General features: G+C 39.9%; 1 protein-coding gene across 1 annotated transcript in view; it reads left to right on the top strand.

The window, feature by feature from the left end:
* Positions 1–22,801, top strand: part of LOC131968995 (metabotropic glutamate receptor 7) — a 298,334-nt gene that overhangs the window by 195,594 nt on the left and 79,939 nt on the right. Inside the window, exon 5 of the mRNA XM_059330093.1 lies at positions 18,534–18,671. Within this exon, the coding sequence (XP_059186076.1) occupies positions 18,534–18,671 (138 nt within the window). The remainder of the gene's footprint in view (positions 1–18,533; positions 18,672–22,801) is intronic.

Here is a 22,801-nt window from a genome sequence, read left to right as displayed (position 1 = left end):
AGTGCTTTCTGTCAGATTTAGAGCTTTTATTAAGACTTGTTTGAGTTTCTGAAGGTCACATCACACTTTATATTCTGATGTATTCAGGAAAGATTCTCTTCTTTTGTTGCCAATAAAACTTTTGTATCTTTGGAAGTAAACAAACACACAAGACTGAAGAGAAGTCAGTTACAAGCTGTCTGATATAAACTCTGAAAATCTTCAGAATGCAGAAAAGTCAAACTCTAAGCTTTAACAGGATTAAGCAATATTCTTATGAGATTATAAGATTCCTTAATTACAAAATTTAATAATATAAAATACCTTGAGAAAAAAAATAGAAAATTCATTTGAAATAAAAAGGATGTAATAAAATGTATATTTTTCATTTATTATTTTAAAAAATGCAAAGTTATTTTGTTAAGCCTGATTAATTGTAAAAATGCAGTAAAAGGAAATCAGAAAACCCATTTATCACTTGTAAAATATTAATTAAATGTTGTGAAATCAATTATTTTGATTGCTTTGCTTGATTAAAAAAAAATCTGACTTCTTTAGTATAAACATTTTTAATGAGGTTATAGGATTCCTTAATTATAAAATGTAATAAAAATACCTTGAGTAAAAAAATAGAAAAAATAATTTGAAATAAAACAATTAATTAATTACAATTTATTTTTTATTCCTTTAGGACCAAATTAAGAACAAATCACATGAAATAACACAATTCTGTAACCGGAAAATTGAGCAAAATATTAAGGGAAAAATAGGAAGGTTATTTGTTAAACCTCATTAATTGTAAAATGCAGTAAAGATCTAAGGAAAGCAAAAAAACTAATTTATCAAAAGGCAAAGTTCTTATAAAAGAACGGTCTTGACTGGTTATTTTATAAACCGCCACATGTCGAAGTTTACAAGTTTATAAACTGGATTAAATTGTTAATATGAAACATTGTTTGTATGTGTGGACTCTCACTTTTTCTGCTTTTAAGTCCATTTTTTTAAATGAAACCTCATATTTGAGAGTTCTGTGTCAATAGATTCTGCAGTGAGACGCTCAGAGTGCAGCAGGGTCATGTGGACCAAGCAAACACACACACACACACACACACACACACACACACACACGCACACACACCTGACAGGACAAGATGGTGCATGTTTGCACTGCTCATATTTTCACTGGCTGCTGTGAGCTGAAGGAGAGTAGTGGTGGGAACAGTTGCTCTTTTCAGTGTACTGAATCTTTAGAATCCATTCTTTAAAAAGATAAGTACAATAGATTCATACCGCGAATCATTCAGTACTTAACCAGAGCTCTGACTGTATCAGTATCACTGAACTGAAACACGGCCAATCGCTCCGTTCTGCTCGCTAATGGCCATGCATGAATAAGCCAATGAGCTAAGAATAAAGTAGGATAAAGCTACAGTTTGCAGTTTGCAAAACTAGCTTACTGTATCAAACCTTGCTAGCATGAATTACTAGGTTTAATTCCTACCAAGACTTATTTAAACACAAAAAACAATTAAACATGCAAGATTACTGTGAAAATTAACCTTATGCCTCTAAAACATAAAACATTGAACTCTTTGGTGTCATCTTTACAGTTTAATCTCAGTTGATTTAGTTTTTACAATAGGAAGTCTCTTTTTATCCTTTTAAAATACAAGTGTCCGTTATCTAAACAGGCGACTCTCACAGGGCTCCAGTTTACTGTACCAGTACCTTCAGTACATGACCTGAAACACTGACAGGGAGTGACGGTTCATTTTGAGAGGATGAGAGGGAGCTCCAGGGCAGAAGGTGGCGCTAGTGCACCTCTTGCCTGTTGCCAACCGCAGGTAAAACACAAAAAGAAGAAACATAAAAATTAAAGCTGCAAGCAGTGATGAACGGGCCCGAGCAGAGTTGAGCTGTCGGGGGAGCCGGCCACGCCGGTTCCTGCAATCCCAATAGAACCTCAGACAAGCGATTCAATAGTAGTGGTTAAAGTATAAGGGGCGGGACTTGATTAAATATTGTTATGTAGAACTGTTCAGTGATGGACCATTACCATGCATGACGAGTTTGAGGCAGATTGTATGGTGAAGTTATATACAGTCTTGTGTTTTAGAAAAAAATGCCATATTTTGCCGCCATACCACGCCCACATAGTGTGACGGTCTGCAAGGCTTAAAAGCTAAAAGCTTCTTTCGGATTAAATCTGTATGAGGAGTTTGTTAAACTATGTGGCGTGGAAATGGCGAAAAACGTCTAAAACCCCATTTTCAAACCAAGATGGCCGACTTCCTGTTCTATTTTTGGGTATGGCTTCTTGAGACTTTTTGGTGCGTCTTCCTATGATACATGTATGTTTCGTGTCTCTACGACAAACCTGTTTTAGGGGCTCAATTCTAGGGGGCGCTAGTAGGTCATTTTGCCACGCCCCTTTCTGAAACCAGTGAAATACGTACATTTTAGGCAGGATTGTATTTTGTTCCAAGTTTAGTGAATTTTGGAATATGATAAAGCCCTCAAAAACATGATTAATTTGCCATTATAATAATAAACGGACCAATTTCAATAGGGTCCTGGCACTGTTAGTGCTCGGGCCCTAATAAAAGAGAAGATGTCTGGAGTGAGGGGCGGACTTACAGTCTGGAGAGAGAGACACACGAGACGGGACGGTAGTTGAGTAAAGAACAAATTTTATTAGGAAAAGATTCAGCACCTTTCATTCCAAGTAATTCATTCTTTAGAACGAATCGTTAGAGAAGGAGACATCGGTAAAGGAGAGGAGGAAGCAGCAGCAGACGTCTCTCAGGAGTCTGAGCAGCTCTTGTGCCTCCAGCCTTTAATTCAACGGGCCGCAGGTGGAAATGTTTCATCATCACCTTGCTGCAAGAGGAAACCTCGGAGGTGCTGCAGATCATTCTGCTCACTCAGAACTTCCAGTGTTTATGTTAAAACTAGAATGAGAGGAGACAGCAAAATGCCCCCCAGTGAGCTGTATTTTCATTTTAAAGACGCCGATACAACCTCTTAAACATGTGCGTGAAGCTCCAGGATCAGCTGCTGTGATAACTGCAGCACATGCACACAGATAAATCACGTCCCCTGCAGCTCCAAACACAGAGAGAACATTCCCCCAAACACCTCACACGCACCTCACACACCCTGAAACAGCCTGAACCGCTCACCTCACATCTATAAATACACACTGCTGGATCTGTGTTTACAGGATAAAAATACATTTTGAAAATAAGTCAGCATTTAAAGAAGAACAATGTGATGCTAAAAGAAGTCTGAATAATGAAATCTATGTGGAGGATTAAAAGGAGTCTCTGTTCATCACCTCTGTGCTGCAGAGAGAGAGAGAGAGAGTGTGTGTGTGTGTGTGTGTGTGTGTGTGTGTGTGTGTGTGTGTGTGTGTGTGTGTGTGTTTTCTGAGCAGCCAGACAGTCAGCAGGAAATCAGACACATTGATGCAGCTCATGGTTCTATTTTAACATGGTTTGCATCCAGAATTCAGCTTTACTTTTCCAGCAGGTAAACAGGCCGAAGTCACAGTGTTTTTAGGAGTAGAGACTCAACTCACACCGACTGTCTGTGTGTCTGTGTGTGTGTGTGTGTGTGTGTGTGTGTGTGTGTGTGTGTTATAATCTGAGTTTCTGCTGTGGTCGTCCTGTGTGTGTTTCAGTGTGTTTGAGTCATTTGTGTTTAAAACGTGTGGTTAGTTTGTCTCCTGCCAACAGCTAAAGGTACCTGTATCAGGGTCTCTGTCAAACCTCAACAAGGTGATGTGAAACATTTGAGGCAAAATTGTCACCTTTCTTTGTAAATGAGCCTCATTGCAAAAACAATCCAATCCATACAGATCAGAGCGAACAGTTGCACAGTTGGGCTGGTGTGAATTGAAGCTTTCTCTCTGTCAGGTTTAATGTTTGGAGCAATGCTTTCACCCTTTTTCAATTAGGACCTTGTCTGCTCTTGTAGTATATTTTATGTTACATGTGGTACATTTTACTGTTACTTTTAATGTAAGTCTTCTGCTTTAGTTAAAGACCCCATTCTGACCTCCTGAGTGCCCGGTTCAAGCCAGAAATAACTTGCTATAGGGCTCTGGGATTTGTCAGATATTAGAGCGGTTTGGGAGCATAATATAAACGGTATTAGTTGCATCCTTTTAAGTTTAAAAGTAGACCTAGCAGTGTGCCTGTGCACAGAAAACATGCCCCATACCTTAACTGTGGGCTGTCACAATTCTGGTTTACAGAATGTTTAAATACGCCCTGACAGAGAGAGAGAAAGGGAGAGGACACAGGGCTTTATTGGAGACGGGACACCTTTTTTCAGCAGCCCTTAAGATTTGACAAGTGTTCTCCCCACTGTACCTAGGCAGTGTATTCTGATGTCTGATAATACAGAAAACGAAAAGGAACATCGATGTGCTCTTTGATTAACTTTCCCACTCAAGAAAGGTAGTAATTCCAATACACACTCAATATCTCACTTTCCTATTTCTCTTCTCTGTTCTTCTGCCGATTTAAGGAAACATTTATACTTTACACACAGGTAACTGACATCAGACACATACATCTGCACTCAGCTGGAAGACATTTCCATCATATTTGTGCTGTAACATCATCGTCGTCAGACCTGGAGACAGTGAGTCAGGCAGAGAGAGAGAGAGCTCTCTGATCCGTTCTTTGTGAACAGCTCAGATTTTAGGTTATAAAACATGATTATAGTGCTGACTGAGAGGCAAACATGAACACATTTATACACACCAAACCAGCTTCAACATGTTTCAGGATCCATTCAAGACATTTATTTCTTTGAAAATGTATTTATTTAATACTGATTTAAAAACATTCCATGTACAAACAGAATACAACCTGCTGGAGAGTAGGGTTGCACATTTCTCTGTGATAAACAATTCAATTCGCATCTAGATTCACAGGTTACAATACAATTCAAAAACGATATACTTTTATTACAAACAATTTGATTTTAATCGATACAGTGTCAAGACAAGAACAATATTATTTTATTTGATTCTACGTTTAATATTTGTTGTAGATATTTTATAGTGTGTCACTCACAAGTTTTTTATATTATTTATTTCTTCTGATACGCCATGTAGTTAAAAATTTGTTTAATTGTGCATCTGGACAACAAAAGCACCACACACTTTTCTACATTAATAATAATTTAAAGAAAAAGCTTGTTTTCCTTTCATGATCTGTTATTTCCCCCATTCAGATTTATTATGTATATTATTAAAGATTAAAAAAAACAGTAGAGAGTCTGTCCGTCAGCAAGAAACACTTCTCCACTGTTGTCATTTTCATCAGTCCCACGTTAGGCTGATCATTACTACGTGTATGTTTGTATGTATTGTGTATGTATCATTTACGTTTTCCCTTAATCATCTAAACAGGGGTCGACAACCTTTAACACCCAAAGAGCCATTTGGACCTGGTTTCCACGGAAAAGAAAACACTGGGAGAGGCAAATACTTTTTGACATCTAAAATGAAGATAACACTGTATATATTGCTTTTTCTTACCTTTACACTTTGTATAAACAACTATAGTGTGTTGCTTATGAAATCCATGAAGTGCTAAAGAGAAAATTACATTTTATTTATTTAATGATCACATTTAAACAAATAATAACAAAAAAAAGCAACACACCGAGTTGAAGGTCTCTTTCAAATGAATTAAAAAGCTGAAATTAAATTATTCATGTAGCAAACAAAAGCCAAAAAATGCTGTGAGCCGCCATCCTTATATCTCCTTAGGGCTTTCAGGGCGTGTAGTGGAGCCTTGACCTGAATTAAAAAAATAAATTGGGGAAAAAAGCACTATGTCACTAAACAATGAAATATAAATATTTGCAAAATATCTGCATAAATATTTATTTTACCTGATTAATGGGACTTCTGCTCCTGAACCCCTGCACACAGCGTCTGCAAATCGGGGCTATACGAAGTCACTTTCACCTTTACCCAGGACTGTAAGCTGTCGTCTGTGAGGCGTGAGCAGTGTTTGTTTTTCACGTAGTTCGTGGTGGAGAATATCTGCTCACATACATATGTGGATCTGAAGATCGACAGGACACACAAGTTTGTCCGGTCTTAGAAGGTTCTCAGTATCACTCCATTTGTGATTCTGAACAAGAGTGGCCTTCTGGCGGGCAACATCTTCAAGATCCTCTGTCAAGCGTTTGAATTTGGACACCCACATGTCTTTGTCAGCTATGTCAGCCAGCTCCAGATCAGGTTGACTTACACCTGCAAATGCAGTCACATTAACAGGGATGGATCGATGGTCAGGGGAGTGACGGCGAAGGACAATGTGGTTTTTTCCTCTCTGAACTCACAGAATCGTTTCCCAAACGGTGCTTGCATTGTGGTGATTGCAGACTGCAGATACTCTGAATGTATCACCTTGTGTGCTTGTTAAAACTCCCTTAAAGAGGGGAAGTGAGACAGTGTGCCTCTCTGTAAATCTCTGGCTAAAACTGTCAGTTTGCACTCAGACGCCAGCACCTCCTCCAGCATGTGTAGCACTGTGCCTCCTCTCCCCTGAAGAGTTGTGTTCAGCGTGTTCAGGTTCGCTGTCATGTCCACCATGAAGTGCGGCTTTTCCAGCCACTCTGGCTGTTCCAGCTCAGGAAAGGGGAGCCCTTTGTTGCTCATGAAAGTTTTCACCTCTCCCAGACATGCAGCAAAACGTTTCAGCACCTCTCCTCTGGACAGCCAGCGGACTCTGTTATGCAGCAGGAGATCAGAGTTCGTGCTCAACACCTCATCCAGTAACGAACGGAACTGACATTGATTTAAACCTTTTGCCATTCATTTATTGACAATCTGAATGACAACATTCATGACCGCTGTGCATTCTGGAGGAAAAGTTTGCACGCACAATGCCTCTTGGTGCAGGATGCAGTGAAACGACAGCAGCTTTCTATCCAGTGACTTCTGCAGCAGGGCCACAAAGCCCCTGTGTGCTCCAGTCATACTCGGTGCCCCATCAGTAGCCACTGACACGAGGTGGGTTGTTTTTATTTCTTTGGCTCTTAAACAATCAAGCACAGCCTCACAGATGTATCAGCTCAACCATTTCTTCCTGTGGTCCAGCAGAGTTCACATATCGGCAGAACAACGCTATTTGTTCAATGTCACTTTTGTCTTTGGACTCATCACAGACGATTGAGTACGCTGCAGCTGAATTGATGTCTTTTATTTGCTGTTTTGTGATATTTTTTGGTTCTGTCTTTGACAGTCTTGGCAGAGAGAGGCATTTCCCTGATTTTCTGCACAATTTCACTCTTGTTTTTAAAGTCTGAATAGGTGTTCTGAAATCTTAATGAGTGACTCTTTCATAAATTCTCAGTCTGTGAACGGTTTATCATGCCTGACTATTTCCTGAGAGTCCACAAAACTTTTTTCTCTCTTCTCCCTCCAGATATTTTTCAGCAAAGGCTCTATGTTCATTTTGAAAATGTCTTGCGACATTTGACCTTTTATTGTTAGCCAGTCTTTCCCCACAAATTAGGCATATTGGTAGGCCACTCTCGTCAGAGGTAAATGCAAATGAATCTGCCCAGGCATCATTAAATGTTCTGTTTTCTTCAGATATTTTTCTTTTCTTACATTTCTCCATACTTGGCCTACCTGGGGTTGAAAGTCTTGATAAATGGACGACGTTATGGCGGGTAAACCGGCTTCCGCGAGTGTGACGCTTATTTTGAGCGACAAAAAATAATGAAATATAATTTTATTTTAATATTTCAAGATCACAATAATCTTGCAATTTAGAAAATAATTTTAAAAGAACTTACACAAATAAAATACACTTCAATTAAATACTTATGTAAGGTAGTTGCTTTGGGTGGTCAGAAGATGGCGCTCTTGTTACACCTGTGGCCTGGGGCGAATAAGCTGTTTGTCCCTTGAAGGACACCATATATTTGTGACCCCTGTTTTGGTGCGGTTAGCATCTTTTGTTCTGGAGGTTTCAGTGTGTGTTTGACTGAATGGTTGATCAGCGAGAAATAAATGCGGTCCGAGCCGCAAATACAAAGAAAACCTGTGTCCGACCTGTCCCTCCTTCGCACCCATCACAACTAAACACAACGCGGGGAGGGTTACACTTATCATTTATTTTCCCAAGCCACGCAGAGCCGCAGTATAAGGATGAAAGAGCCGCATGCGGCTCCGGAGCCGCGGGTTGCCGACCCCTAATCTAACCTAATAAAACAACACAATTATGTTCTGGGATATTAAATAATTAATTTATCACCAGGATTGTCTATGTACAGACGCAAATAATAATAAAAATAATATAATATAAAGACATTCCCGTGTTCCTGAGCAGGACACAGTTCACAGAATAAATACACAATGCAGGTTGATATTCATGTGCAGGTGATTGTTAAACAGAGAAAACACTTATCATTAAAAATGGACATCGCTTCACATGACACTTTGGAGGGAAGGACGTCTCATGTCTCTTTAAATGTTTCGCAAGTGACGCAAGGGATCGGTGCAAGAGAGGGAAGCGGGGATGCAAAATAAGAGACTTGGGAGAGACCTGAGAGACCCATAGAACCGTTTCTCTAGCAGCTTTAGCTCTCACATTGTATTAGAGACGCTGACACAAACTGTAAGACGCTGCACACGCGTTGTTGGGCATACGCCTGCATGACGCCTGCGTGACGGGTGAACTACGCCTCAAATATGTAACATGAAGACCAGTTAAGAACAATTCTACATGAGCGTACAGGCACACGCTGTGTAGTGTTTGTGGAAATCTAACAGCGAAGGGTCATTCGTGCCACGAGCGAATATAGCAGACGCCTATGCGCACACTCATCTCAATGTACAAATAATTATTAACTTTATGATGACAAATTTTGAGTTTAACAGCTGCTTCGCTTCACAATTCAAGCAGTCCGATGAGACAGTTTAGGCTATTTAAGTCTACACACACAGCGATGAAGTCAACGTCACAGCTAACATTAGAGCCTATAAGTGCAATTAAACTTCACTACACTGCACATAGTAAAGTGCGACGCTCACAGCCAGTTCCCAGCTTCGTGAGTAATTTTATGTGCATGGATGTAGATGTACCAACAATGCCCAGGTGTGTACTTAACTTGCTATTAGGTAGGTTTATGCTGCCTGCAGACACCATGATTGTTGTCACCACCGAATATTTAGTAGCCATGTGGAAGACGCAGTCTCTTCACAATATGATTCCATCAGACCTTATCTAATAACACACACACACACACACACACTGTGAAGTTAGAGTGTCAGAGTGAAACAGGTTGGATCAGACTGCGACCTCTGAGCAGCAGACGGCTACTCATGAAGCCGACCACAACACACCACACACTCACACTCTATGGCCCCGTGGCTGCAGGTGAGCGTGCTAACAGAGCAGCTCTGATAGCTTCACACACGTCACATCCTATCTCAGCTCGGCGCCTCACAGCAGCGAGCAGCACCCGGCCCAGTCTGACCTTGACTCACAAGGTCCTTTCATCTGCGTGAAGCTCGTTCTCATCTGTTTGCTCCGTTAGCTGCAGAGAGAGAGACATGTTGACTCCACTAACAGTGAGTCATTTGAGACACTAGAGTGACTCGACAGGTGATGCTGAAGCTGCAGCTCAGAGCTCCTGCAGGAGATAACACACACTACAATCAGTGTGCTGCTGTGGTCCTGAAACCTGCTGATACTCTCACTCTGCAGCGCCACCTTCAGATCACCTGAAACCAAACACCTGCAGGACTCAGGGCAGACTGCTGTTAGCATGCTGTGAGTCCTGTCTGAAGCATAGACTGTATCAATAATGGACTTGGTCACCGTGGCGTCTCGTTGGTTTGTGGCCCGTTTGAGGCATCGAGTTCAGCGTTTCACTCGTCGCCATCTTGTTTCCGATACGGGGAGCAGACCATATCTGGACTGTGGAGGAGCGAGAGGGATCTGATCACTGACTACACGCCTCTCTACACCTCAACCTGACTGACTCATGTTAACATTAACTGGAGCATTAACTGGATGTTAGTTTTGGCAAAAAACAAAAACTAAATGTACGTTACTTACCTCAGAAAACTGACCAGCAACTCCTTGGAGTGTCTGTTAGTCCAACCAAACGCTGAACACGACATAACGTTCAAATAAACTGGTGAAAGGGTCAAAGTTATGAGACCAAACCGGATGGAAACACGGACAACGACAAACAAGTTCATGGCTGGATACCATAGACATAATTAATATAATAAACTTTATTCTGTTTATACGCATTGCTTTACTTCTCTTCTGATGACGGCTTGCATTGAGTGACCTGTCAATCAATGGTAGCCACGCCCCAAATCATACGATTCTTTATCTTCTATTCTCTTCTAAATGGGGCCGTTATTTACACATTAACATCAGATTGTCTTGAAGAAGATTTTTTACTTGTGATTGAGACCATAGTGTTTTCCTAAAAAACATTTCTGAGGTAATAAATCAAGTAAGAAGTTTTCTCATTTTGTATTAAAATGAATGGACCCAAATGCTTCTGCAGCCACCATCAGCGCCCCCTGCTGGAATTATTGGTAGAATACAGCTTAAGGCCTCTCTGCTCAGACCTGGAGGTTGCGGCCTGGTTCCCACGCGCAAATCTCAAACTTCAGACATCAATAGTCAATGTAGAAGTTGTTTCATGTCTGCTGCAGGAAACTACGACATTATTTCTTTTTAAACTTGACTGTAAACCATAAAACGTGATTTAAAGTATTGATGTGTTTATTTTTTTCCTCCTGCATCTCTGAGCACAAACAGGTTGAGAGTGAAGCTTCAGAGGATTATCTTTCTGTCTGAGAGTCTCCTGACAGCAGAGGAGCGCCGAGTAATGGCATCATTACAGCTGCAGGAAGTGTGTGTGTGTGTGTGTGAGTGTGTCCTCCTGCTTGTCTCCTTCATTATGCATGATCTGCAATCACCTGAGAGGAAATACACAGTGACAAATTACTCTCTGATTAGTTATTGCAATCAAACGGTCGAAGCTTCACTCAGAGCTGCAGACAGGAGACGGAGGAGCATTAACGCTCTCTTTCATCCATCCCTTGGCCTGTTGTGGTGTAGCGGCGCCCCCCCCTGGACCGGAGGACTGACCTGATTGTATGGCCCAGAAAACAAAACCAGATTGTGATCAGATCTGTGAGACGAGTGTGAATCAAAGTGTCTTCAGTCATTCGGGACGTTGTTAAGCTTCAGATTAAAGTTTAATCCTGCAGCACAGAGACGACGTGAACTCTTCAGCGTCTCAGGAGGTTTAGCGGCGTCAGAGTAACACTTAGGGTCTCAGATCTGAAACATCAACAACAATAACAAGAGAAGTTCACAGGGGGTTCAGATTTCATCAAGTTTCTGGATCTTAACTTAACCTTCCTCTTCTGTTAGCTTTCTGTTACTATCTCTTATGTTGACGGCTCGGTTTTGACCCTGAAATGATCCACAAATTACCCTTAAAACTAATATTTATCATCCAGTTTGTTTCTTACCTCTTGGTGACCTTGGTAGGCTTCCTTATATATTAAAATATTATTTTAATTAAACCTTAATTAATATACATAAATATTTTTTGTGCGCCCCCTGGGCCTTTTTGACAGTATACCCCTCATTTTCAATAAAAGAAATGGTAAAATGAACCTCAAGAGAATTATATAAAATAAAAGGTTGTTATGTTACCTGAGTATTACTGAGGGGTATTAGAAGACATCTCAAATAAATGTTTTATTTTAATATTAACTATAGTAACATCTACTGTGCTATGGGTCAACCCGTATATATGTCACTTAATGTTGTTTTATAATCTTTATTCTAACTGAAACAAGACAAACATTATTATTTTCGCAAGCGATTTTTATAATTTAGTGAAATTGATTTTTTGTTTTATTTTGTTTAAATAGAGGTTCCTGACAAGGTCAAAAAGCCTTGATGCAATAAGCAAAAGTTGTGTGGTACTTTTATGCATTTAAAACCTAAAAACGGGTCGATGGTGACTCTAACACAAGAGGAAGGTTAATTACTCTGTGTCAGACATCTGAGATCAAGCTGAACATGGCGCTGGCAGCTCACACCATGTGTGACGCAGTAAAACGAAACTTTGGTTTTTGGTTTACTTCATGTTCAGTTCAGTTCTAAGACCTTTACACACACACACACACACACACACACACAGGACTGAAAGAAACTGATTTTATTCAAGAACCCTGCAAAATGTAAATTGCTCCGCCAAGAAAACGCTCAGTGCTCCTGTGCTGTTTGCACATACAATCAGGCATTATTAGACCACCCTTGTTTTCTGATAGCTAATATCTAGACATTTAACATGGTTTTATAACCAAAATCATTATCAAGAAAACCATGAAAATGTCTAGACATCAGCTCTTAAATTAAACTCTTTTCAGCTATTTTGTTGTTATCATTATATTTGTCCAAACAAATGTACCTTTAGTTGTACCAGGCATTAGAATGAACAAGACATTTGAGAAAACAAGGTGGTCTAATATTTTTTTCCATGACTGTATATAGATGTATATATTGCAGTGAAACACAGAGAAGGAAAAGCCCTGAAACTTCTTGTTGGGGTTCAGAGGGTTAAATTAAAATCACTTTCTACAGAAACTGCTGTGTGTTTGTTTGCTCTGCTAAGAGTTTGTGATTGTTTGATAAAAGCAGGTTGACGTGCTCCAAGCAGCACATTCACCTCCCAGCAGCTGTTGATTTTCTCTTATAAAAGTTATTTTTCCTCCGTTAAATCGAGGACTTGTTGAGTTTTCACTTTGCCAGCTGGAAATAAATGAACTGCTATTTGTTGTTGCGCTGCCATTTCTTTAAAAACACAATTTGCTGAAAAAAGTGACATTTCTTTCCGAGTTAAATGAAAAACAAGCTGACGTTGTTGCTGTTGTTGTCATGAGGAGAGCAGCAGCCTCAGGATGTGACCCTGAACACACCGCTGTTCAGTCTGTGACCCAGAAAAACCTTTGTCAGTAAACAGCGATCACCTCTCTCATGATAATCACTCTGCTGTCTCTCTCTGACGAGCTGGGATCAAATGTTATTCTACATTTTAATCCTCATCTTTCTGTTTGTGTAGAAGCTCGACGGTCTGACAGAAACATGATGAACCTCTGGAGGTTTCTGGTTTTCCTCCTGTGAGGAAACACAAACCGCAGCTGGAAGCTCTTGTGTCTTTATCTTCATCTGTAAAACATCACAGTCAAACACACACAGAGACACACAGAACAGAAAGCAGAGCCAAAAAGAGAAGACAACACCAGTAAAAAGGGAAAAGGGGTTCCTGTGCAGTCTGTCTCCCCTCAAAAACGTGTGCAGGCATCAAAATCCGACTCATCTTCATGTTTCAGACTTTCCTCCGCTCCATCTTGCTGACGTAGCAGTAATGATTGACGGAATAGAAGAGAACTAACTAACATTTCTAAGAACAAGCACTGTGTTGTATGTTAGAGAAGGAGACAGGTCAGTAAGGTTTTGTGGTATTTTCGTTCGAGTTTGACTATGTTTCATGGCTTTAATAAGAGACTGAAGACCCAACTCCCAACTTGATCTACACTGATGACAACAACAAGTATTGCACTGACTGCTCTCGCGACCAAGAAGCACTTGTGTTTTTAATTGACTCAAACTGAACCACGGCTCTGACTCTGTTATGTTTCTTGACTTCATCCTTGCTTGTGTTGTATTTACTCTCATTTGTACGTCGCTTTGGATAAAAGCATCTGCTAAATGACATTGTAGAATTGTAGAAAGAGACAGTTGCCCCCTGCAGGACACCAAATAAAATGCAGGTTTAATTCACAAATTCATCAGCTGCACCTATCCAGCCCAGAGGTTGCTGCTTGAAAGCAACTTACAGGAGTATTTTTGAAATGTATCCCTTCAAAAACAACAATACAGGGTGTTTGTACAGGGAGAAAAACACAACTTCATGTCCCATGTTGAAACTAAAGTAACATTTTTTTCAGTAACTTCCATAACCGTGTCTAACGTCGTCCTCGTAACTCCTTCACTTCCAGCTTTTCCATCATGTATTTCCTGTTTAAACTGTCTTTTAGAGCCAAACCAGGAAGGTTTCTGTCCTAAACCTAGCTCAGTGGTTTTGTAGTCTAAATCCACAGAAACTGCAGCTTTTTTACAGCAGTGAACCGTACGTGTCTGTAAACAAACGCTCATAGGAGTCTATGGGTGGTGCTGTTCTGTCATTTAGGTTGGAGATCTTGTTGGTTCTGAACGATATCATCACCATCATGTTGCATTTTTCTCATCGATTTCCACTTTTTCCTCATAAATCTGCTACTTTTAATCTCATAAATTTGCAACCTTTTTCTCTAAATGGTACCCTAATACGCCGCGGTACACACCCCTCATGTGGAGGCTCACAGTAATAACAACAGTAATAATAAGGCTCAGTGTTGCTGCTGCAGATGTGGACCTCTGTGATGTTCCTGTGCAGCTCTGTGTGTTTATCCCACAGCAGCGTGCTGGTTGTTGCTCTGCAGCTCCTCCTCAGGACCCGGAGACTCTCTCTGACATTATATGCTCCATAAAGTAGGCTGAGCCCCGTCAGGGATTCATATAAATTAAGATCAAACACCGTGTTCGCCCTTGAGGTTACATCCACATGCAATTATTGTCGAATCCCCACTTTTACTCTGCGTACTGTTGCACTAATGCTCCTTCCCCAACAGTAATTACAAGGACATTTGTAATTTAGTTTTCTTTAAAGCTGCGGGGGGGAGCTGCAGGAATAATCTGCCTTCAGTCACAGTTACCGTCTTCGTTTGTACTCTGTTGCTGCGAGGAGAGAAGAAGAAGAACTCGTATATAAACTGCGACGCTGGTCCTGCTGTCGAAGCATCAGGAGAAATTTATTATTCATCGTATCAGAAACAGAAATTTTTAAATAGACGTGAGCAGCAGCTGTCCCTGTGCAGCCCACCGAGACTCAGAACCGTGTCAGTCAGAGCTCCTGAGAGACACCGTCACACTGCCCTACTTACTGCAGCCATGCCGACTGATAACAGAAAGTCTGTGACTCCACTGACTGATGATCATCTAATGTTACTGCAGAGCTTCACCTTTAACCCTCTGCAGTCTCTGATCAGGTCACATGATGAAGTCAAACCTTTCTGCCATCAGCTTCCTCTAAAGTTCTGCTTCACTTGGTGTTTGATGATGATAGAACAAGTTAAACTGAAGATAAGCTAAAATATATTCAGTGTAAGATATAGAACTAGAACATTTCAAAAGAAATTTTGAGTGTGCTTGACTCTGGCCCGTGACTCTCACTCATACATTATTATATGTACCACACATTTATGTTTTTTGTGTGTAATTTTTTAGTTCAAAATGTTGATCATGACCCTCGTTTATCTGAGAGAGAAAAAGTAAAAACAGACATCCTCATCAGAGTTTGAACTTTCTGATGGTCCTTGAACCGATCATCAGTTATAAATATTTCAGTTAAAAAAAGTGATCAAAACTTGAGTTAAAATGTTGATATTTGTGTCACAATGTCTTTATTCTACATGTGTCATTTAGAGGGGCTATTTACACAGAGCAGAGAGGAGAGGATAACTGTCACTTTTTTCTTGTAGATTTGCCACTTTTTCTCATAAATCTGCAACCTTTTTTTTCCTGTACACAGAGCAGAGGGGAGAGGACAGGAGAGGCTGTTTACACAGAGCAGAGAGGAGAGGACAGGAGAGGCTGTTTACACAGAGCAGAGGGGAGAGGACAGGAGAGGCTGTTTACACAGAGCAGAGAGGAGAGGACAGGAGAGGCTGTTTACACAGAGCAGAGGGGAGAGGACAGAACAGGTTGGGTCCCTGGCAGCGGCAGCAGGAGGCTCAGAGTCTCTGTCAGCCCGGTAGAATATGAATCATCTCTCTCTGTGCTGAGTCTTCTGGAGTTTTCTTCTCCTCTGTTTCTCTCTCTGATTCTGATGCGAGCCTTTAACCTTACACTCTGCTGACTCGCAGCTCCTCACACAGAAACTTCTGGAGGTCAGGATCCTAATTTGAGCCTGTCAGAAATTATTAAAATTTATGCGTCAGTGAGATCATGAGTGGGTGTCAAGGACATCTGAGCACATCAGTGACAGAGAGAGAGATTTAAAGACAATGCTGAGAGGAGGACGGGGACATGATGGAGAGCTCTTCTCCACATGAAGGACTCTCCACCTATAACTCAATCTGTTCTCTGTGACTGACACAGAGGAGAATATCACCAGTGTTTCAGGCTCAAGACGTCTGATTGGTTGGTTGATTCTAGATTTTTGTCTCAGAGGTTTACAGTCTCAAACTGCTGCAGTGAAACAGAATCACAGAACCGTCTTCATATAAACTGACAAATAACATTAATATCTTTTTTCGCCACTATTTTCTCATATCTGTTACTTTTTCTCCTAGATTTGCCACTTTTTTGTCACTTTTTTCTAATAAATCTGTTATTTTTCTTTTCTCATAAGAAATGCCACTTCAATTATAATACATATAAATTCAGAGGAAAAACAGCAAATATTTACAGTAAAAACATGATTTAATAAATCTCAAGTACAGTACAACTCCAAAGTACTTGTACTTTACTTGATTATTTCCATTTTATGTAACTTTATACTTCTACTCCACAACATTTAGAGCTAAATATTGTACTTTTTACATACATACATGTACATGTACATGTGTATAATGATTAAAACCAACTATCTTGGAGCGGGAACCTCTCTTTTTGGTCATTTACGTCTTTTTTTGGTCATTTTATGTAGGTGTCACCACACGTCAGCACAGTGAATCCAGCGCCGTCCACCAGGTCGCTGTGTGTCATAAAGCCTTATCTCACAGCTTTAGTTGCATTTCTGCATAATGAAACTTTTACTTTTGATAATTTAAGTGCATTTTGATACTTTTGTACTTTTATCTCAGTAAGTTTTGAATGCAGGACTTTTACTGCAGTGGAGTAAATTCTCAGTGTGGTATTAGTACTTATATTGCAGTAAAGTAATCTGATTACCTCTCCCCCCTCTGCTCATCAGTCGTGGTCATATTTGTTTTCATTTTCTCATCATGTTTCCTCTTATGTTATTATATTTATCTTTGTGTTGACTCAGATACAGAGTGTTTGCTCTTCTTTTCTCTTTTAATTAAAATGATTAAAAAAACAGAACAGACAACAGATGATAATTAAAGTTCATGTGGCTGCAGGTACATAATGTTTTGTTTGATGGTTTTATATGATGTTTTGATATCAGCATGTGATTTTATTCTTTTTATAGTTAGTGATTACTTCTTCCACCTCAGAGGGAGGGAGGGGGGGGGGGTGCGGTGGATGAATCAAACAAACCAGGAGTTACACCAGGAGACATGAAAAAAGACATGACATGACCAAAAGAAGATGTTAAAAAAAAAGAAAAAAAGGAAAATGCCAAAAAATGGCAAAAAAAAAAGGCAAAAATGATATAAAATTACCAAAAATTACCTAATACCCAAAAAGATGTAAAAAAAATAAAAAAAATAAAAAAAGGTTAAAATTGCCAAAAACATGTATACGAATATTTAAAAAAATTGTCAAAAAGTTATGCAAAATGATTTCTAAAAATGTAAAATTGTAGAAAAAAAGACCATAAAACAGCCGTTAGGTGTTCACCAGCAGAGCAGTGTTGGTGTCCATATGAAACCAAAGTGCAGCATCACTTTCATCTCATCACATCAAACATCTCTTAACTTCCTGCATCAGGTTTTTTCTGAACTATGTCACTTCCAGTAGTCACGTCTTCCTCCTAACTACTTCACTTCCAGCATTTACATTTATTTCCTCTTTAAACTGTCTTTTAGAGCCAAACCAGGAACTGTTTAGCCCTAACCTTAGAAAAGAGCTGACACAGCACAAATGCAACCAAAACAAAGCTTTTTGTTCCAGCAGTGAAACTTACCATGTCCCCAGACTCTCATAGGAGTCTATAGGAGCTGTGGTAGAGACACTGAGGGTCAGATGCAGCTGGAGGGAGTTTGGCGTGATGTGAAAGAGTAAAGTGGGGTTTAGTTGTTATTTGCAGCAGGTTGGAGAGAACGGCTGTGTGCCCACATGAGAACTTCTGTGTTGAACTGTGAGAGTTTGTCTGCAGCAGGACAACCTTCACTCTGATCATGTTGGTCTGTCTCGTGGAGACGAACTCGTCTCTGAGAGCTTGAGATGTTTGACATAAAAGCAGATGTGAGTGAGAGAAACACAAACACATTAACACTCGTCCTGTGTGTCTGTGCTGCTGCACAGAGAGAGCCGGCCTCACTGACCAATAGAGCTTCATGACTTGTCTGTCTGTCTGTCTGTCTCTTTCTCTGTCTGTCTGTCTGTCTTTCTCTCTTTCTGTCTCTCTCTCTCTGTCTGACCTGTTGTCTCACTGTCTGTCTCTCTGTCTGACCTGTTGTCTCTCTGTCTGTCTCTCTAACCTGCTGTCTGTCTGTCTCCCTGTCTGTCTCTCAGGGTTCGATGCGTACTTCACGTCGAGGACTCTGGAGAACAACCGGAGGAACGTGTGGTTTGCTGAGTACTGGGAGGAGAACTTCAACTGTAAACTGATGAGCTCGTCCAAGAAGGACGACAGCAGCAGGAAGTGCACAGGTAGGAGGAAAATATCAACAATAACTGACAACATTTCATTCTGTTTTTGCTAAAACACCTATTCAACTATTCAGAATTTAAATAATTAGACACTGCTCATGAGAGCAGTTCAGTATACATCTACCCTCTGAACCCAGACAAACAGCTTCAGGGCTTTTTTTGCTCTTTCTATATTCTCCTCTCTGTGTCCTTGTGTTTCACTACAACATATAAAATCTACATAATCTATAAGTCCTGCAGCTATATGGAATCAGCACAATCAGAACAACTCAAACATGTCTTTGTGCAGAATAACACAGTTAGAATGACACAAACCTTAAAAAAAAAAAACCCAAGCTGAATAGCTCTGATAAATTATATCTTAAAAAATGAAAATGTAATTTATATGTAAACACTGTGTGCCCACGTGTCCTGAATGTAGTAGAAAACCAAAAAAATTACCCCAAAAAAGACATACAATTACCAAAAAAGCACACAAAATTACCCCAAAAATGACACAAAAAAATATGTAAAATGCCCAAAACCAGTTTTCTCCACATATTGTACATACTGAAGTATTGTCATGTTTCCAGCTTCTCCTGTCCTCCCCTCTCTGCTCTGTGTAAACTTCTTTTTTTGGTGATTTTACGTCTTTTTTTTGCCATCTTCATCATCTTTTTTGGTCATTTAACGTCTGATTTTGGTCATTTAATGTATTTTTTTCGCCATTTTACATCTTTTTTTGTCATTGAATGTCTTTTTTTTTTGTCATTGTGTCCAGCGAGAGGATGCTGTCATCCCTCTGAAAACAGTCATTATATATTTATTTTTTTTAAATGATCTTGGTGCTGGAAATTTTGCACAGTTTGGAAAACGTTCTCAGTCAGATATTCTGCTTCTGTCCCGTGTTGTTAACTGGTGGCTTGTCCCCTGAGAGGACCTGAACCTGTCCAGAGAGCAGCCGGTTAAACTGGCGTCACGTTAAACTGAAGCTCTGAGTCTCAGTGTCTCAGGCTGACGGACCGCTTCAGACAGAACGACTCAGACAGACAAAAAACTCTTTGTTCCATCAACACAGAGCAGCCGTCATTATTTCTGTCTGTTTGCAGAGAAATGAGGAATTATGAGGATTATTCTTGTACATTGACATCAAACTGCTGAGCTCTTCCAGCAGCGTGTTGTGACCCTGCAGCAGCTCTGGAACTTTCTCTTTTCACTCATTTTCTGTCTCTCCCTTGTTGTTGCACGTCTCTTCGGCAGCATTTTGCATCTGTTTGTGATCGTTTTTAACCTCTTTGTGGTATTTTTCTTCCCTTTAGTCAGTTTTGCATCTTCTTGCTCATTTTGCATTTGCATTACTTTGCTATTTTTCTTGTATTAGTTATTGTTTTGAAACTATAGTTTTGAATCCATGTAATTGTTTGCATCTCTTTCTGTCATTTTACATCTTTTTTTGTCATTTTAAGTCTCTTCTGGGTAATTTTATGTCTTTTTGGTGATTTTACATCTTTTTTTTGGTAATTTTACATCATTTTTAGTCATTTAATGTCTTTTTTTGGTCATTTGATGATTTTTTTTTTAACATTTTACATAATTTGTGGTCATTTAATGCCTTTTTAGAGCATTTCAGGTGTTTTAGTAGTTTTGCTTCTGTTTGTTGTTAGTTCTTTATGATCATTTTGCAGCTATGTAGTTTTCTTTCTCTTGTTTTCGATCTCTCTGTCATAGTTTTTCACCTCTTAGTAGTATTTTGCACCTTTTGGTAACATTGTGGTTGTATTCTTCCTCTTTGTGGTAGTATTCTGCCTCTTTGTAGTAGCATTCATCCTCATTGTGGTAGTATTTTGCCTCTTTGTGGTAGTATTTTGCATCTTTGTGGTAGTATTTTGCCTCTTTGTGATAGTATTTTTCTCTTTGTGGTAGTATTATGCCTCTTTGTGATAGTATTTTGCCTCTTTGCGGTAGTATTCTGGATTGTTGTGGTAATATTCTGCCTCTTTGTGGTCGTATTCTGACTCTTTGTGGTAGCATTCCGCATCTTTGTGATATTATTTTGCCTCTTTGTGGTAGTATTCTGACTCATTATGGTAGTATTCTGCCTCTTTGTGGTAGTTTTGATTCTCTTATTGCATTTTTTGTAACTCTTTTTAGATGTTTAATTTCTCTTTCTTGTTGTTTGAGAACGTCTTTCAGTAGTTCTGCATTTGTTGTGTTTTTTTTGTTTCTCTCACTCTCTAACAAAATTGTGTAAAGATTAGATTTGATTTTGTTGGCTGATAATGAATATTAAAGGTCAGGTCTCTGACCAGGATAAAAAAAAAACTGGGACCAGTCACTTAGGTGAGGATAGTAGTGGACAGTTGTGTCTCCATGCAGCAGGTCTCTGGACCCTGAGTAGAGTGTAAGTGGTGTGTTTCCTCCCACATAGCAGAGAGCTGTACATCAGTACTTCAGTACTTTAGTACTGTAGAGAGTTGGTGTCTGAGCTGCAGCTGTGAATCAGAGTGTGGACGCCCCTCCTCTGCCCCAGTGCATGCTGGGGTAATCACCGGCCCTTTGCAACCTTGACATCTATGAATGGATGGACGTGTCCCGGCCCTCCTGCTTTCGCAAGTGTTGTAGTAAATAAAACGGACAGCGTTAACATCGGTGCTTCATGGGTGACCAAACATTACCTGTAGCTCAGCTCTGAGTCCAGCTCCCTGTAGCTGTCATCCCTCTGAAAAGATAACAGTCTTATATTTGACATAACAGCATAATGATTAAAACCAACTTTCTTGGAGCTGGAACTTTTTTTGGTCGTTTTATGTCATATTTGGTGATTTTTTTGTCGTTTTCGGTCATTTTAAATCTTTTTTTTTTTTGGGTGATTTTACATCGTTTTTGGTCATTTAATGTCATTTTTGTGTTTTGCGTGTTTTTTGGTCATTTCATGTGTTTTTTTGGTCATTTTTTGTCTGTTAATGTTTACTTTATGTCTGTTTTTAGTCATTTTACGTCTGTTTTTCGTAATTGTATGTAGTTTTTGGTCATTAATTGTCTTTTTTAGGTCATTTTACATAATTTTTGGTCATTTAATCACTTTTTTTGGTCATTTTACATCTGTTTTTGATCATTGAATGTTTTTTTATATTTTACGTCATTTTGGTATTATCCATAGTTTTTGGTCATTTGATGTTGTTTTTGATCATTTAATGTCGTTTTTTTTAACATTTGACATCTGTTTTTGGTAATTTTTCATAGTTTTTGGTCATTTTATGTCATTGTGTCCAGCAAGTGGACGCTGTCATCCCTCTGAAAAGAATAAGAGTCATTATATTTGCCAGTATGATGATTTAAAAAAATGATCTTTCTGCTGGAAAGTTGCACTGTTGTGAAAACATTCTCTGTCAGATATTCTGCTTCTGTCCTGTGTTATCATCTGGTGGCTTCTCCCCTGAGAGGACCTGAACCTGTCCAGAGAACAGCCGGGGGTCCAGCTGCAGTTGCAGGTGCTTCAGACCTCACAGACCCGGGGAGCATTCCATTCGGCTGTGTGAGTCTGCAGGCTGCGGCTCAGATAACGTGTTTGTCAGAGGAGCAGAGAGGGGCCGAGGGACTACTGTTTATGAGATAACGTAAAGCTGCGGCTCTCTGGGCCCCAGGCCAGGACACAGAGGGGTTAGAGCCTGCAGCAGGTCTCCGGGGGCCACATGGAGATAGGAAGTATCAGTAATAATTGGTGCTGTCAGAGCTGATCGCTGAGCTCTTTCACTAACACGGCTCCTAACGAGGCGGCCACAGGTCAGCAGCAGATGGTGTGGTGGTTATTAAGGACAACAGAGAGCTGAGAGGAGCCAGTTGTTAGAACATCTGCTGCTGATGTCTCTGATGTTTCTGGACACCCAGCTGATCGAGACTTTAACACGGAGCTGCTGCTGCTGCTGCTGCTGTTCTGCTCCGTCACTCAACCACAACACTTTACTTTCATTATATCATTCAATAGTGTTCTGGGTGTATTTCTGCTCCGAGGCTTACACTCACACAAAGCGAGTTTTTGGTCATTTTGCATTAGCATTACTTTGCTATTTTTCTTTTATTTGTCGTCATTTTGAAACTTCTGTGTAGTTTTGCACCCATGTAATTGTTTGCATCTCTTTCTGTTTGGTTTG

This window comes from Centropristis striata, chromosome 3 (genome assembly GCF_030273125.1).
Source record: "Centropristis striata isolate RG_2023a ecotype Rhode Island chromosome 3, C.striata_1.0, whole genome shotgun sequence".
Taxonomy (NCBI): domain Eukaryota; kingdom Metazoa; phylum Chordata; class Actinopteri; order Perciformes; family Serranidae; genus Centropristis; species Centropristis striata.
The sequence above is the reverse complement of the archived record's forward strand: the minus strand, read 5'-3'. Positions and strand labels throughout refer to the sequence as shown.